Source organism: Eublepharis macularius, chromosome 5 (genome assembly GCF_028583425.1).
Source record: "Eublepharis macularius isolate TG4126 chromosome 5, MPM_Emac_v1.0, whole genome shotgun sequence".
Taxonomy (NCBI): domain Eukaryota; kingdom Metazoa; phylum Chordata; class Lepidosauria; order Squamata; family Eublepharidae; genus Eublepharis; species Eublepharis macularius.
In genome coordinates this window covers 1612401-1630503 of record NC_072794.1, presented here as the reverse complement: position 1 = coordinate 1630503, position 18103 = coordinate 1612401, and the positions used below count along the sequence as shown (strand labels likewise).

The following is an 18103-nucleotide window of genomic DNA, read 5'->3' as shown; positions in this document are numbered from 1 at the left end:
TCATTCTGCTCAGCAACTAACCAAGGCTACATTTGTAAACGAGAAAAGGCTGGAGGGGCAGCAAACGGGCTCTGCCTGCCTCCTCCTCCTCTCCCTCTCCACTGTGAACTTCAGCAGGGTCTTTGAGAGAGCCCTTCCTACGGGTCTTTTTATTTGTATATCCACCTTGTCTTCTGCATGGGACTCACCGGAAGTGCTTAATTAGAGGAAGGCTTGGCTAGGCAAAGGGCTCATCAACCTCCTCCCCAGTGTGACCACCACCAGAGACTCTGGTAGAGCCCTTTGTCTACACCTGGCCACAACTATGCACTTCCTTTTGTCCACACAACTATGCACTTCCTTTTGTCCACATCTCGACTTGTCCACAGGAGTCAACAGCTGCAGTTCATAATCAGGCAAAGGGCTCTTTAACCCCCAGCGGCAGCTGCAGCGATTTTGGCAGAGTCCTTCCCTGACTCCTCTGGCAGCAAAGCAAGAAAAAAGAGCCATAAATAAATATCTTCATTTCTCACCTTTGCTGCTCAGCTTTGTTTGCCTGTCCCTGTGGGCCAAGATGTGCAAGAGAATGCCTCTGCCAAAGCAATTACGTATTTGCTGTTCGCACTAGGGAGGCTGCAAATGTTGTCACGGACAGGCTCTGCAGGTAAACGTACTGTGTGCAATTTCTTGCGAGGTGAGCCTTGGATCAGTTCACCGGGGTAAGCCTCCAGCAGCCACTGAACAGCTTTGTGGCTGTCGTGCCTTCAGTTTCCTTTCTTTCTGCCTTGCAAGCCCCCCCTCCCTTCTGCATCTGTGCTGTGGGCAAAATCGATTCTCAACCAGGGTCATGGATGTCAGTTTCTGTGTGTGTGTGTGCGTGCATGTGAACTACAAGGCTACGCAAAACATGCATGTGCAAAATAGCCTGGGTGGTAATATGGACTTAAATGACACCAAATGGCAAAACTGAAAGCAAACGATACAGTGCTTATTGATAGTCATTGGCTGACTGACCAATTTGCTGTTTGTTTATATACAACTGGCAGCTAAGCAGCAATGTGGGGTCTGTGGGGGAAGGCGGAACAAGGACTCCCACTGGGCTACGTGAAACCCCACAGGCATGAAATATGGCCAATTGCTCTGTACGGCACTCTTTTGATATGCAACGAATAACTCAATGAACAGGACTGACCTGCTTGGGAACAGATGAAATGCTCGCCAAAAAACCAGGATTCGTAAGCAGAACATGAACCAACCTGGCAGATGTCTAAGTCTCTCTAGCAGGATTTTTAAAGAGGCCTTTGAGTGGGACAAATTTACAGAGGATTGAAAGCAAGTGTGGGATGATGCATGTCAGGAACGGGGCTGCTTGGGGCCTTATGGGAAGCAGATGCAGACTCTAAACTTGAATACACTTTTTCAGATGCTCTAAACAATTTCCCTGTAATGCTTACAAGCACCCCAGAAGCATCCCGATTATGCTTACCTGCCCCTTTCGTCACAACGAGCTTGGGTTTGCTACGGGCACCATCCCCTTTCATCGTATAGGCAGCCACGGTGATGGAGTAGGCCGTCTCTGGCTGTAACCCACTGATGACCATTTCCTGGGGACAAGAATCCAAAAAGAGAGTTTTCCCCCCTTCTTTTTTTGATTCAGAAATAAGTAGCGCTCATATTAGCTGAGAAACTCTGAAGCATGCAGGGAACGCAACACAAAACGGTTCTTTAGAGGGGGAGAAAGAAAGGCAGGATAGCAAAGCCAGAAAAATCATAGCAAGAGAACACACACACACACACACACACACACACACACACACACACACACACACACACACACACACACACACACACACACTGCTTGCTTGAAGAAACCTCTTTTTATGCAAAGCATGCAACTGTTGGAGGAGACTTTGTTCATCTGCCTGCCTCTAAGATGTCCCTTCCTATCACAACAGAAAGCGCTTCTGCCATCAACATGTTCACCAGCCTCTTCAAAGGGGCCTTCTCCACTCTCTTAAATCTCCCTCCCAAACATGCAGCTTCAAGCAGATTAAAGAACGCCCCCCTTTCTCTTCAAGAGGATGGCAGAGGGTGGGTTGTTTTTTTTTTTTGCCGTACCAGATGCTCTTCTTCCTGCTTTCAGGCTAACACACAAGAGAACATCCCCTGGCTGCCTCCACACTTGCCCTCTGTGTTATGTCCCTCCAAGTACAGAAGCCCAAGCCTCCACTATGTCACGCGTGTGATGGTGGAGCCCCAGGCGTGCTCTCTTGCCCTAGAAGGCAGAAGCAAGGATCCAACATGGAGTGGGCCATAGCACTGGGGATGGGGGTGGGAGGGGGGGGACACACACTGTTTGCTCATCCTTCATTGTAAATGCTACTCTGCTATTTTAACCCCCTGCAGGGAAACAAGGCAAAATATGGGTACCTGCCCCCCCCCCCGACCTGTCAGGCTTAAAGCAGTCCAGATTAAAACATTTTTAATAGGAAAAAGTGCTTGGGGTAAAAGTTAAATCCCAGCTTCCATAATGCCATAACTTTGATTCCCTCTTGCTCTTCCTGAGCTAAAGGGCAATCTCAATGACAAGCAGGGCTTTTTTTCAGCGGGAATGCGGTGGAACGGAGTTCCGGAACCTCTTGAAAATTGTCACATGGCTGGTGGCCCGGCCCCCTGATCTCCAGACAGAGGGGAGCCAAGCAGCGCGGAGGGCAATCTCAACTCCCCTCTGTCTGGAGATCAGGCAGTGGGGCCACCAGCCATGTGACCATATTCTCTGAGGGCAATCTCAACTCCCCTCTGTCTGGAGATCAGGCAGTGGGGCCACCAGCCATGTGACCATATTCTCTGAGGGCAACCCACTGAGTTCCGCCACCTCTTTTCCTAGAAAAAAAGCCCTGATGACAGGTAGGGTGTATGCCAAATGGTGACCTTCTTTAAAGATGAGAGATTTAATTGAGATCCTTTGAGAGTATATGTAATCTGTTAAGAAAATGAAACCTGCCTCTTTCCAGCATGGTGCAGACTAGAATGTAGGACAACTAGGTTTGACTCTCCAGTCTGCCACACAAACTTGTCAGGTGACCTTGGGCCAGTCATACTCTCTCAGCCTAACCTACCTCACAGGGCTGTTGTGAGGATAAAATACAGAAGGGCAGAATGCAGTAAGCCACTTTGGGTCCCTGCTGGGGAGAAAAGTGGGGTAATAAAGGAAGTAAATCACTAATAAAATAATTTTAATAAATTATTTCCTATCCTCTTTCTGGGTTTGATTAGGGAAGTCAAAAGGTGATGACAAATCTGGTTGTACCCAAATTACTTCCTAGGATCAGAACCTTAATCTAATCAATGTGGTCCCTTTCTAAGAAATGACAATGGTGAAAAATACAAAGAAAACGGAGAACTGTTAACTTCCTGCCCAAATTTTTGTTGTCAACCATCTTTTTTTACACTAGTGCCATTTATCTATAATGTGGAGCATGAGAGTGTATATGACTGTATTTATTACGGTCTGCAGCATTAAGAAAATTACCTCTTTGAGGACAGCAAAAGGAACACCAGCCAAGCTGGGGAGTGGCCTCGCAGTATAAGCCCTCGCTTGGGTGAGAAGAGGTGCCTCCAGACATGACAACAGAACAGCTGGGCGGCACAAGTCCCGGGGGGGCCAATGACCCTGGGCTCCCCATAGCCCCTGTAGGGACAGTGGCAGGAACACCAGAAAAGGCAGGAGAGACTTCACTATCTTGTCTCCCAAACATCTCTCTTGGCTTCCTTATCCCCAAAGAAGAGGCAGAAGCTACATTCCAAAAAGAGCCATATCTCTTGTATTATTTTAATCTACTGTAAGGTAACTGGACATCAACTGATCCTAAACAATTGTTAGAAGCTATTGCACATTCTGTCTAACTATTGTACCTTCCCCAGGAACAATGCCGGGAAAACCACGTCACAATCAGTGATAAGGCTTGAGAAGCAGAAAAACGTAAGTCAGCACAGCACTGGGATGTAGAAGGGATTAGAATAGAAAAAGGAAAAACAAAAACAAACAAGTCCACACACCATCACCAATGAAAAGAAAGGGAGCAGCGCAAAAGAGCTGGGGGGGGGGTCTTACTTACATATTCCGCCGTGTCATCGGTTTCCCACTGAGCAAGGGAGGGTATGCAGGGGAGAATGAAGAAGGGAAGAGAAAGAAAGAACAGCGTGAGACAGAGGGAGCATGGAGGAATCTGCCCAGAAGCGAAACGCAGATCCCAGAAGAGAGGACACACCCACGGAGAGGAGAAGGAAGTACAAGAAGGGATGGAGGTTAGTAGGATGTGGGGCCCTTGATGGCAACTCACAGGCATCGTACTTTGAACTAACCGAAAACTGAAGAAACGGGTGCTAGAGCAGCACCATCTTCAGCCCCCCCACCATTTTTGAAGGGTGCTAAAATATCACACACCCTAAATTCTGACCTTACATTTTTACATGCCTGTTTCCCAATCTGCCCCTCTTCTGGCATCACTACTCCCCCCAACTTTAACAGGGCTTCTGTGGCCTTCACTACGTGATCCCAGGCAATCAGGGATCATATATTTAATGTAATGATGTTGCAGACCTCATACAGCCAATCGGCTTTGGTTACAAGGTAGTCTTGCTGAAGAGATACGAGACCTGATCCAGCTTGAGTCAAGCCAGAATATACAATAAATACATACACTTGGGCCTTTTTCACACGTTTATTTGCTTCTGGTTCCATACTATTGGGAGGTCAGCTCCCCCCCCCCCGCCCCAGCATCATGCACCTTTTTCTGGCTTTTCTCTGATCTTTCCCAAACCGACTTTGCTGAGAGCTTTTGGAAAAGATCATAACAAAGCCTGAATGACTGCTGTGCAAGTTGGAAGATTTGGATTTTCCTGGACCCACCCACACGGCAGTCATTTTCTTTGGCCCTGCGGTAGCCATTCTCCCTCTGCCACTAGGGCTTTAAAAAAGACAATTGACATTATAACAATCTATATATTTGCTTCTCTGAATTCCCACCTTTTGTATTTTTTTTTAAATCAGGCTATAGCCCCTTTTATTGCGGAGATATAAGGAGAAAGGTTTATCTCTGCAAGGAAAGGGGTTAGAGATTTACTTCTTAAAAATGAAAGCTGGCTGTACTGGCAGCTACAGCAGCAACAGGGAAACCACACAAGTTTCTCCCCATGTAAAAAAACACCCTTCTTGGAGGCACACCAGAATGTGCGTCCAACCCACTAAGAGCAACACAATGTGGCGATCATCTTTGCTCCGATGCTTCTCCCTACTTTGCCATGCCATGTTGCAGTGCAAAGAAACAAGGAAGGGAAGCTGCTTCCATTTCCAAGGCAACAGGGGTGCATTCCTTCCTCCCCCCTCTCCTGGGAAACATTTCCAGAGCCTTTTGGGGCTCCATCTGCCAAAAAAACCCTGCTGAAAACAAGAAGCATTTTTAAGGACACAAAAATGTTCATGAAATTCACCACCTAACCTGCTTTTGCCTACAAATTCTCCTTTGCATGAGCCAAGAATGAAGGGCTCTTAAGCCCTTTCCTCTCCAGTGTGAACCACACAAAGCCTCTGGCACCGCCCTCCCCTTATTACGAACCTCAGCTATTCAGTCTCCTACAAATCAATCAACAGGTAAATGAGAGCTAGTGGCCAATGCATCTCAAGGGAAACCGGTGCCCCTGTTGCTCGCACTGGGTTAAGAAGTCCTTTGATCATGCAGAAGAAAGAAGCCGAAGGTCATAATGGAACGTACATCCGGTGGGGTGCGACGGGGGCCAGGCTGACTCCCGGGCCATCAGCTGCCTGTCCTTTGAGCATTACCAACAACGCATTACTTTGAACTCAGCAGAATTTCCCAGACTTAGGAACATCTCAGGGATGTGAGCGGAGGTGCCTGGATACGGGCTGAAATTATTGTACGGAAGTTATAGGTGGGCCGGGATGCCACAGGCGCAAGGGGAAAGCAGCCCCCTTGTGGGATTATCAGCCCCTCAGGCAGGCACCACAAGCCCTTTCTGCTCTCCTCCGTCCCCCCCCCCCACCGGTGACTTGACAGGCTGCATAGAGTGCGTTTTGTTTACATCTTAAGAATGCCTTCAAATATCTGATTTTTTTTAAAAAAAAGAAAAGCCAGGGGCAGGGCTTTTTTTCAGGGGGAACCGGGGGGGGGGGAATGGAGTTCTGGAACCTCTTGAAAATGGTCACATGGCCAGTGGCCCCGCCCCCTGATCTCCAGACAGAGGGGAGTTGAGATTGCCCTCCGCGCCGCTGAGCGGCGCAGAGGGCAATCTCAACTCCCCTCTGTCTGGAGATCAGGGGGCGGGGCCACCAGCCATGTGACCATCTTCTCCGAGGGCAACCCACTGAGTTCCACCACCTCTTTCCCCAGAAAAAAAGCCCTGGCCAGGGGTGTTAGATGTTGGGTACCACTGAGGCAGCAGAGTGGAAGACAGACAAGGGTGAGCCATGGGACACAATCCACCAGGAAGAAGTGAATGCACAGAAACACCAACTATTGTATCCTCTCGAAGGCACCAAACACTTCATAGGTTTTATTGCAACATTAACAGGAGGAAGGGTTAGGGTTTCGAGCAGCTGTTCACCTTGACAGCTAAAGCAAACTCACATCTCTGAATCCCAATGACTGAAAACTTCCCAGAAGTATCTCATTGGCCACTGCTAGAAAACAGAGGGCTGGATCCAGACTGACATTTCTGCAGGTACAGGGATTCCTGCTCATGGGAGTGTGACTTTCCTGCCTCCCACGGCAGCCCCCCAGGCCCCCCCCCGCCAATCTTGCTGCCCCCCTGTTCCAATAATTGCATTTCAAGGGGCATTGCGGACTGCTGAGGGAGGAGGGGAGTGGGAAGATCGCTCTCCATGAGTGAAAAGCCATCCACCTGTGGAGATGCCTACTTTGGATCCAAAACGCGGGGCACTGGGTACTCTGGCCCGTCAGTGCTCTTCTGACGGGATTAATAAGGATTGCACAGAAAATCCTTCCTCATGGATTGTGTTGTGTGTTAATTGGGAAGTGGGAGGTGCTGTTGGGATTTTCCACCTCAAACAGCAAAACTTCACCGCTACCGATCTTTCTTATTTATAGAAGTGCCTAAAATATATGGATTGCTGCGTAAGAGTTAGGGCTGAGCGTACGTCCCCTAGTCTATCATTGCTCTACAGGCAGATGCTGCCACGCATTCTCTTCTGCCTGCCTCCTGGTTTAATTTGGAGAACATCTAAAATTAATTTCAGAATTGGCACATACAACAGCTTTTTGGCTCCTGTCTGATGTGTTCCATCCCCACCCTTTGGTTAACAATGAGAATGTGCTCATATCTGCACTGGTTCCAACAACTCAAACAGGCAGAGAGCAGAATTGTGATTTAATCAGTGCATACATCAAGATCCCATTTTTGTGCAGCCTTTTAATATCACTTCTCTCTGGTTAGCAATGCAGGTGAGCGCATAAGCACACTTGGTTCTAAAAGAGCACAAATAGGAATTAAAGGCTCTTTGAATTTTATCGAAGTGTGTATCAAGACCTTGTTTTGGGGTGCATTTTAATGTGCGTGAAAACTGCGTACGCAGCAGTCTCAATAAAGTTGGGAAATATATGGTGGGTGGGTCATGCATTACTGCTGCTCAGCAAATAAAATAAAATAAAATAACTGATTTCCCAGATCCATGGAGAAGTTTGGATGGAGAGAATTTCATAAACTCCCTAAAATGAACAGAAGTCCTAGGCTCAGAATCTTGGAGCAGCTGTAGTTGTCAAGGGCCAAAGAGAACCATCATTTTTGCAAGGCATTCTGGCACACGCTTCCTCTCTGGAGGACAACACACACACGTTTCCTGGCCCAGCTGGATCACAGGAACCCGGAACTGACTAAGCCGTTTACAAAGTGGGTCTCCACACCTGAGCATCAGCCAGCATCACATCCTTGATCTGGGGCAAGCCCTTGGCCTCTCCGTTCTCCATGCACACGTAGTGGACTTGGTAGCCACGTATCTGCCCATGCTGGCGGTTCTGGGTTGGCGAACGCCAGAACACTTGGATGGCAGTCGAATTCAGAACCTCCACTTCCACCTTGCGCGGTGGGGCACTAGGCACTGGAAGGACAGAAAAGGAGGGGAAGGAGAGGGAAAGAGTGGAACAAGTGGGTGCATGCCTCAGCTGAATATGGGAAACGTTCAGTTAATAAGTGAGCGTGTATGTGCGTATTTGCATTGCTCCATCTCCCATCTGCACTGCATCTGTGCTGAGGCTTGTGGTGTGCTTTTTTAAACTGCACGCTCTCTGCATGAACAGATTTCACACCCGAGGCATCTTGGGTGCTGCTACCGATCCTCCCTGGCAGTGAGTATGGGGTGCACTTTCTGGTCTCACCGCTTAATGGTGAGGCTCGCCAGGGAGGCCTAGAATGCTTTCCAGGATCCTCCAACTCCCATCCAACACTCCCCATGTTTTCTTTTGCAGACTGGCCAACGTCCTGAGAGCTGATAACCCCTGGCTTGAGGTAAGAGTGCAAGGATTTGGCAATCAGCCAAATGACCTGGGAAACTCATAAATGGGCTAAGATGGAGATTAGCAGTCCTCTGTAATTTGTACCTGATAATCTAAGATATCCTGCTCCTGAATATGGAGGTTCCATTTGACTTTCATGGTGAACAGTTATCCTTGAATTTAACTAGGTTTTTTTGTTGTTGCTTTTTACAGCTATCATAATGTGATGATGTTTAACACAGCTCAGTCACAGGGTCCACAAATTAATGGTGCCCTTGGCCACATGCAGAGTGCGTTTCCTTCCCTGCTGAATAGCTGCAGCCCACCACCTCTTCCTAATATGCAGAACTAGGATTCTCCCAATAGCTCCGGGAGCAGACTAGAAGCATTGCAACATTCAAGTGTGGTTGAAAATACAGGCCACACACACACACACATATCTGTATACACGTGTGTGATGGTTTATTAAAGACATGCTTGTGCATAAAAATTCACCTGTCAATCATATTGGAGCAGGGTATTCTTAGAGGCTTTCTAGGAGCAAGAGAAGATAACGGAACTCAAAAGACTTCTTATACAGGTTTACCGAGCGTCAGTCCTTAGCTACAGGGCGGTAACAGTGCATGCCTTTCTCCAGCACCTCCTTTACCCTGTGTGGCACTGGGTGAAGGCACAGTTGTTGTGACTCATCAAACCAAACAGCACTGCATAGAGTGGGATGGCAGAGCACTGCTATGCCTCCCATTTTTGACTTGCTTTCTAGAAGAGACCCTAGAAAAATGGGAGATCTATGAAAAGCCTCCTTTTTTTTGTCCCTACGGAAATACCCAACAGGAGGAGGGCTGCAAGTCTGTGCAGGGCACTGCGGTGGTGAGAGGCAGCCAGTCGTTCCTTCACCGGCTGTTTCTCAAATCCGGCTAGCTCGCTCCAAGTTGCTTTTCCTTTTCCCCGTGACATGGTGCCACCTCCCAAAAAACCTTGACCCAACAGCAGGCCAAGCGGCATCCAAGTCCCTTTCTTTGTGGCATCTTATCAATGCTCACATGTGCCAGTGACACAGATGGCACTGATAACAGAGAGAGCAGAAAAGGCGTCAGTTGGGAGCACCTGAAAGCTGTAAATTGAGCATGCTCCAACGCGAGATTTGATTTGAGAAATTCTTCCAGTTAAAACAGACTTTGGGAGGAGTGAACTCAGCGCATAATGAAATCCTCCCAAAAGAAAGAAAAGAGAAAAATTATGCTCCTGTCTACCTCAGTGGCTGCTGTTCCATGGAAAATACCGGTTGAATGATTGGCTGCCTTTGTGCAAACAATTTATTTAACAAAGAAGCACTTTAAAAGATGTATCAGATAGCTTGTGTTTAAGAAACTGTAAGTGACAGCTCACAGTTTAAATCTTGGTAAATTTCTCTTTTGTGTTCCCTAATATGAGGAATGCCACCCCCAAAAGGGTAGGCAGACATGCCTCAATGACGCACGGAAGGGAGTACACAACCATGGGGGTCACTGGAGGGGATAATTTTCTTCAGGTGAGAGACTGAACCTAAGTCCTTCCCAACAGGTGAGTCAATTGTGTTGTGGGAGAGGGGATGGGAACCCCCAATGTGTATTGTGAGTGAAACGGAAAGGATTCCCCCTGCCACAGCTTGGCACGTTGCTTCAATATAGCCATTTGTGGGTGGGGCTGGGGGAGTCAGGTGGGTCCAGCTTCATGGCTTAAGTAAAAAAAAAAAAGTTTCAATTGGCTGCCCCAGCTGGCTTTCAAGATCAGCAGGGGGACCATATGCAACTCTTTCCGGATCAGGTCGTGGGTTTGATTTATTCTCATGGACGCTCTCCATGAGTCCCAAAGACAAAACAATCCCATGTAAACTTACTAATCAGCCTATTAAATCAATTAAAGTATGTAGAGTATTTTAATCACAATTCACAAAACATTTTAAATTAACAGTAGAACTTTTCAGTATAGAAAATAATTGTCTTTCAGGTACTCAAACCCACAATTGGAGTAATAATTCATACAAGTGCTAGAAAACAACAGACCCTGTAATATTCAATAAATATAATACATAAAGTACTAGTGCTAAAGTGCTATTAGATGTATATATTATTGCAAACTGTGTGATGTTACTATATGAAGGTGCCAATTTGTTTGTGATAAACATTGTTTTGAATGGAAGTTTTGACTGCGTACTCTTTGAGAAAGATGGAATTTGAAAGGGGATTAAATATGATCTAGACAACCCGTCAGAGGACAATAATCAACATTTTGGAACTTGTCACAGCCACTTGGAGTGGTCTCTGTTGGGGTAAATACTTCTTGAACTCCTTCCCCATTTGGATACATAGTGCATACGACCCTTGTATACCATATTTAAAGGATTCTATTTTTATAGTGCTAAGTTTGCATTTGCACTTTATTAGGGGTGTGCAATAATATATACATCTAATGGCACTTTAGCACTAGCACTTTATGTATTGTATTTATTGAATGTTACAGGGTCTGTTGTTTTGTAGCACTTGTATGAATTATTACTCCAATTGTGGGTTTGAGTACCTGAAAGGCAATTATTTTCTATACTGAAAAGTTCTGCTGTGAATTTAAAATGTTTTGTGAATTGTGATTAAAATACTCCATATATGTACTTTAATTAATATAATAGGCTAATTAGTAAGTTTACGTGGGATTTTTTGTCTTTGGGGTTCCTTATCGCGTTACTCTTTTTGCTTAGATACTCTCTCCATGAGGAGGAGGAGGAGGAGGAGGAGTAGACTCAACAGTATCAAGATTGAACAAGAGACAATAAGGACAGCCACAGGTCAGTCCTCTCCATGTATGAAGCAGAAGGTGGGGCATGTGCAGAACATCCAAAGGGCTGTGCAGGTGAGAGCAGGGAGGCAAGACTAGGGAAGAGACAGGTTCAGCATCCCTCACTCATGTACAAATAAGATCTCCCCTTTTTGTGTGAGTGGGGCACAAATAAGCAAATCGGGGCTTCCCAGTCTGCAAGCTTGGCCTGGAGAAGTCGAACGCAGCAGCTGAAATCGTCCTGAACATTTACAAATTCCACTCACTTTATTCCAGAACTGGTACTACTCTAGTGCAGAATTGTAAACGCACAGAATACTGTGGATAGTTCCAAAGCTTTATTTATTTATTTGCTTACATTTATAGTCCGCCCTCCCCAACCAAGTGGGCTCAGGGCGGAGTCCTTTAACTAATCATCCACTGGGGGAATGCTGAGGAGATACTGCCCCTAGAATTCTCAGGTTTCCACTGATAAGCCACGTCGATCAAGTCTCAATTCTGTACTCTTTGTCTCAAGATAGCAACTGATCAGAGAAGGCAGCTGCATGTAATTCAAACTAGGACAGACAGAATGGACCAGCTGGATTCTGGTCCAGGGAATCAGGTGACCCTAAACAGCCAATCCCATGCCACTTCCAAAATCTGATGCATGCTGGCAAAACTTGATGCTGAAGGAAGCTGTGAAGCTATTCCCCCCCCTCCCGTGCACCTCCAGGTGGGCCCACCTGCTGCCCCCCCCCCCTCTTCAGATGCCTCCTGATTTCTGTAAGGGTGTGTGGATCCCATCGGACTTGAGCGTTTTGCAGTCTCAACCTGCAGCCAAACCATACAAGATGTTTAGGCACAAGTTTCATGGGGGTTCCATTGTCCATGCAGCCTTGTAATGGGGCAAATGTCTCCCCAGCTGTTTCAGAAAACAGATGTGAATCAGGCCCCAGTGTATGTCAAATGGGCCAAAATATCTCATGCTGTTTGGTTCTGGAGGAACACCTTTCACTCAAAGTGCCCCAGCACTGATAAATAAATAGCATTTTCTGAAAAAACTGGCTGTTCCAAGATCTTTTCTATATATTTCAAAGATACAGACCCTAAAGAAGCAATATTTCTTGTTTTGGGAGGTTTCACTGCCTGATCTACTTGCTCCGACTGTCCTTCTTTCCAGTTTCCTCTGCAGCCAAGTAATCCTACCGGGTCTCTCTGCTTATGCAGAGATGCCAAGGAAGTTGCACAGCCTCAGAAGAGATTGTAGAGGACTTTCCCCTTCAGCGAAGAGGCACGTTAAACAAGATACTCGTGAAAAAATATAGCAGGTGGATTCCTGTAAGGTTAATTGTTAGTTACTCCTACACATGTTGAACGGAAATCTTTTTAAGCTCCACATTTTAATACAGACGTTTGCTTTTGTTTCAGCTCTGCAGTGCAGAAAATCAATAGGAAAAAGAAAAAAAATTACCGTCTTCATCAGTACGAATGACGACTGGTGAGCTTTCAGGGCCAGGCCCCACCTTCGTATGTGCCGTGACGGTGATGCGGTATTCCGTCCACTTCTCCAGTGATTCCAGGAGGATCTGGTTGGTTGTTGGGGCAATGTTGTTCACCTCTCGCGGTTCCGTGTCCTCCGAGTCCAAGGCTCGATAGCGGACGCTGTATCCATCCAACACTCCGTTTTGGCTTTCGGCCGGAGGAGGCCGCCAACTTACCAGAATGGCCGTGGATCGGGTGCTGACACATTTTACATCTTGAGGGGGGGCAGACGGTTCTAAGGGAGGAGTTGGGTAGCGGCAGGGAAGTTCAGGGTGGGAAGGTAGGCAGGAAGTGGCAAAGAGAAGGAGGAAAAGAGGATGGGGGGAAAGAAACAAAAGATGGGAAAGATAAAAGAAAAAAAGAAAAAATGATAACAAAAAAATCTAAAATAAAACATACAAAAATTTGGTTTAGGAAGATTTAAATTTAACGAAAAAGAAAAAACTTGCTTTTTAAATGAACAAAATAAATCAGCAACAGAAACTAAGTAAGGGGATATTGCAACATAAATCTTACAAAGCAAACAAAGAGATGCAGAAGGAGGGCTAGCTGAGAGTCTCCTGGACTGTTGCAACCAAAAAGGGTCTCTCCCAATATAACATTTCCTCTCTGCTTTTGGATAGCTTTTCACGGATGTATTGGCATCAAAAGCATTGTATCAGAACGCCTCATCCACAGAGATCTGGTAGTGCTCTCTGAAGAAAGGCTCACTGACTAATCCTTCCAGGAAAATCCAAGAACATGAACGATCCTGCTACGACTTTGTTTAAGACCATTCAAGCAGAGGCAAATGTTATATGGGGATGAGTTCTGAGCGAAACATCCTCACCCTCCAATCTTCTGCAAATATGCTCCTGCAAAAAATAATTCTGGGCGTGCAGGATGCCCCAGGATGCTTACTCCTAAAGTCAGCCACAAGAAGGGAAGGTTCCTGAAACAGAGTCCTACCAGCTGGAAGGCGCTGCAACCTGGACAGGGTGGTGGCAGATCCCTCATCTGAAAAGAAGTCCTTTTTCAGATGGGACGCTTAAAATATTTTCAGCCAGCAGATCTACTTGTGAGCATAGAGCTCAGCCTCCTGTTGCATACCCATGAGTAATTCTGCAGCTCTCTCTTTAGGAAAGCCAACTGCATATCCCCAAGAACAGAAGAACGCTTGAGAAAGAAAAACAAAGGTGGATGAAATCTCCCTTCTCTCCCTCTCAAAACCTGCACAACACAAATAGGTCTTTAAGGTCAGAGCTCCAAGATCCATACCCCTTTTGATTTCATTTTCAACAGCAGCACTTGCCCTCCCACTCTCGCTGAAGTTCCTGCCCCCCCCCCCTCAATCCAGCAAGTCCCTACGGACAAAGAAAATGTGACGTGCCCTGCCTCGGCAAGGGTTGCAAAAACCATTTGCGCAAGAGATTTGTGAGAACGGCCAGGCTGTGAAAACACAGCCGTTTCAGCAGAGCAGAAGGAAGAGAGTTTGCTGGAGCAGAAAATGAAAAACAAAGTGAAGTCTAAGGATCTCCCTCTCATGGATCTCCAGCTTGTGGCCCAAGTGGCTAATTTCTATCATCACCTGTTCTTTTCTATGGATAAAACCTCAGAAAGTATTTCACACTTTGTATAACTGCTTTAGGAAGAACTATTCTAAAAGTCACCCCACCTCTGCTCTTATTTCATAGAACTGGTCTTCGACTATAATAAATAATTCAATTCAGTTCAGTTCTTATTCCATATTAAGAGCAGAAAACTTGAAAGCACATCTAATCATTACCTTCCTTTGTAGCCTGCAATTAAAATAGTAAAAAAACAAAACAAAACACCCCAATCCAATTCTTGAGGCCACTAAAGGGGTAAGACACACAGAGAAAAAAATTAAAAATTTGCTGTACTAAAACTGTGTTTTGAAAGCCAGGGTTGTGATTTCATTGCATTGTTTGATCAGAAATTTTAATCTGGATTTTTTTTTTAATTGAGCAAGGCTATAATCCTGTGCATGCACTTACTTGGGAGTTAAGTCCCATTGAACTCAGAAGGAGCTGCTCCTAAGTAAACATGCACAGAACTGAGCTGTGAGTTCTGCTATATCTTGTCTCTCCCTCTCCCCCCTATCCACTCTGCCTTGGGCTAGAGGTCTGCAACTGATAGCTCCTAAGCCAAATCCTCCCCTGTGGGGGAAAAAAGCTGCTTAGCCTGCTAATTCCAGGGGGAAAAGGCAGTAAGTCGTGGCGTGGGATTTGACTGCGAGGCCACTGGTGTGTGTGTGTGGGGGGGGAAATGTCCTCGGGTTTCTCCCCCTAATCATAGCCCTTTAAGCTTATGAAGTTCTCCGGCATAGTTTCTTTGCTCTCTCGAAGCAACCAGTTAAAATACATCCCATTGCCCCCCCCCCACTGGCAACTGGTCTTCCAACGCTCTGCCAGCCGCTCAGAAATAAAGAGGACGTATTGAACCAAACTATCAAGCTCAGAAAGCAAAATGACAACAAATTAATCAATTAACAAAAAAAACAAAACTGTTGCCTTTTACAAATATATATATATCAGAAGAAGGGAAATAAAAATAAAAATAATACAAAAATAAAATCTCATATAAACATAAAATAAATCCTTCCAGATTCCTTGCAGTCTCTTTTACCTACCTTCCGCAACAGCTAACTTTATATGACTTTCTTACGAGAGAGCCTGGAGCTCAGCTCTGCCGAGGCCAGGCCAGTCTCCTGGTGGGTTTCTAGACTGTGGCACCGTCTCCCAGCTTATGAGACGCGACCCCCCCTCCCCTTCCCACTCAGTCCTCCTGTGTCAGATGATCTCACCCCAACATGGAAATCAGAGAGCCAGTGGTTAGCGTGCTGGATCAGAATTTGGAGACGGGGGTTGAAATCCACTACATTCCGCTGTAGTGCACATACGGGAAAGATACCAATAGGAATTTGGAAGATTCCCCCTGAGGAAGCTCTATGTGAAACTCGTAGAGGGCATACTGTTATTAAAGATTCTTCCCTTTGTGCCATTTGCTGGTTTTTCCTTTGTTTTGCCTTTCTTCTTCACGGCCTTTGTTTTGCCTTTCTTCTTCACTGAAATCCACATCCGCCTCAATGATTATTGTGCTGCGGTTCATGGCCTAGGTCCCTCGCATCTGCGGCCCTCCTCTTTCCCTACGCTCCACTGCAGCAGCTTCACTCATCTCAGCAGGGCCCTCCACAGGTACCACTCTGCAACTGGACAAAAAATCAGCAGCTGCCTTCCCTCTGTCAGCTGCCAATGGCCTGCCTACTGAGATCAGGAAGGCTCCCACCCTCCTGGCTTTTTTTCTTTATACTGTTCTGTAAGGAAACGGTTAAAAAAATGCTCTAGTAAAGGCCCACACTAGTGTGTACCGTCTGTTGCAGTGTGTATGCTCCTACTGGGAAATTTCTGCTTTGTTTAATGTGTCAGGTTTAGAATTGCGTGTGCTCTGCTTCAGCTCTGTCTTGGATGTTTGCTTGTTTTCGAATCTCTGAAATTTTGCACTTGCATTGCTTACTGAATATCCCAGCAGCTGATCATAATGAGTTACGCTGTGTATTCTGCCTTGAGTCTCAGTACGAGAGACGGATTATAAATAACACAAATAAATAAACCACGTGCCTACCTCACTGGGATGTGGTGGAGATAAAATGGGAATGAAGAGCCATGCATGCTACCCTGAGCTTCATGGAGAAGAGCAGAGCTGTCTCCATCATGCTCACCGAGTGACTCTGTCCATGTCAGCTGCCCAAATCGGCACCGTGCAGAGATCGCACCCTAGACTGAGCACTGCATTGGGCTGACAGCCTTTCTCAATGTGGATTGGGATAGCATGCCTCCATTTTAAAAGATAATAAAGGGGGGTGGGGGAGGAGGGAATCAACCCCCCCCACTGCCCCCTAACTGGTGAATGCTGCTTTTCAGCCATACCTCTGGAATTTGCAGCTATTTGTTTGGCAAAGGCCCACAGCCAGAATTTTTGTGACGGGTCCTCAAAATACATCATGGAGCTGCTGGAAATCAGTACAACAAAAATATATTTTTGTAACTCAAGGCACTGTCGCTTTATATTTATTGTAATGGTCACATTCCCACTGTTATTTATTGATATTTATTGTATAGAGGCATTTTGCACTTTACTTACTGTATTCTTCATTGTAAATTGACTGATGGTGACCATATTGTTACATGGGTGACTGTTTGCCTCCGAGTTCCTTTGGCAGCTTCGTATGTGTAGCGTGTATGAATTATTTATGAACAACGAAGATATAAGACTGTCCACACATTTTTTCTTTGATTTACATTATTTGTTTCTTTAGTTAGTCGGTCACGGCGCTTGTGCAGCTTTTCTCTTGGACATCAGTACAACAGCAAAACCCTACAAGGATTCCTGAATGTTTAAAGTTGTCTACTGTCTGAAAATTGAAACATGATTGAGAAGCACATGAATTCTAATTTGCTCAATTTGTTCAAAAATCCTCTGAAAATTTGCTGACTATTAATATTTGCCATTTGGGTAACTCGCTTGTCCCGCCATCCCTGCTGTGTGTGTGGATATGGGGCCTGGGGGTGCATTCCTTCCAAGTTTTTCAAAAGCTTTGTTTTTCAACATACTCAGCTCCCATTCTCAACCTGTTCCCATTTAATTTCCAACTTTTAACACTGAACTATATTAACTTAATCGTTGTATTTTATGAATGCTGCGAGCTACTCTAGCTGAAAAGTGAGACAGAAATCTAAAATAAGAGCCTGGTGTGAACAATCCTCCACCAATTTCATTGTCTTGCTTTGAGAGCCTCTGCGGTGTAGAGGCCAGAGGAACAGGCAAGGAGCCACATTCAATTCCCTGCTCTTCCATGGAAGCCAGCTGGGTGCCCTTGGGCAAATCGCATACTCTCTGCCTAACCTACCTCACAGGGTTGTTATTATTACCTATTATTATTATTTCATTTATAGTCCGCAATTCTCGCTGAGATCCAAGGCAGATTACACAGTGTATGTAAATACGATGTAATCAATAGCTAGGAAATACAAGAAGACAGATGAAAAACAGATACAACAGGGGATGCTAGCAGTAAATTTGAAAACAACCATAAAGCTTAACAAAGAAATGAAACCTTTCTGAAACAAAGCTTAATGTCAAACTACCAGTAGGAACATATCAACATCAGTACCCAACAGCATAGTCTCTAGTCCCTGTCACCTTATCAAGCTATCTTATTGCGCTATTTTTTTCATGACAAAGGCCTATAATCAGAGTAG

General features: G+C 45.7%; 1 protein-coding gene across 1 annotated transcript in view; it reads right to left on the bottom strand.

The window, feature by feature from the left end:
* Positions 1-18103, bottom strand: part of PTPRS (protein tyrosine phosphatase receptor type S) — a 251796-nt gene that overhangs the window by 72470 nt on the left and 161223 nt on the right. The window contains exons 14-16 of the mRNA XM_054979906.1: positions 12772-13077; positions 7920-8113; positions 1466-1583 (exon numbers count right to left, since the gene is read on the bottom strand). Coding sequence (XP_054835881.1) covers positions 1466-1583; positions 7920-8113; positions 12772-13077 — 618 coding nt within the window. The remainder of the gene's footprint in view (positions 1-1465; positions 1584-7919; positions 8114-12771; positions 13078-18103) is intronic.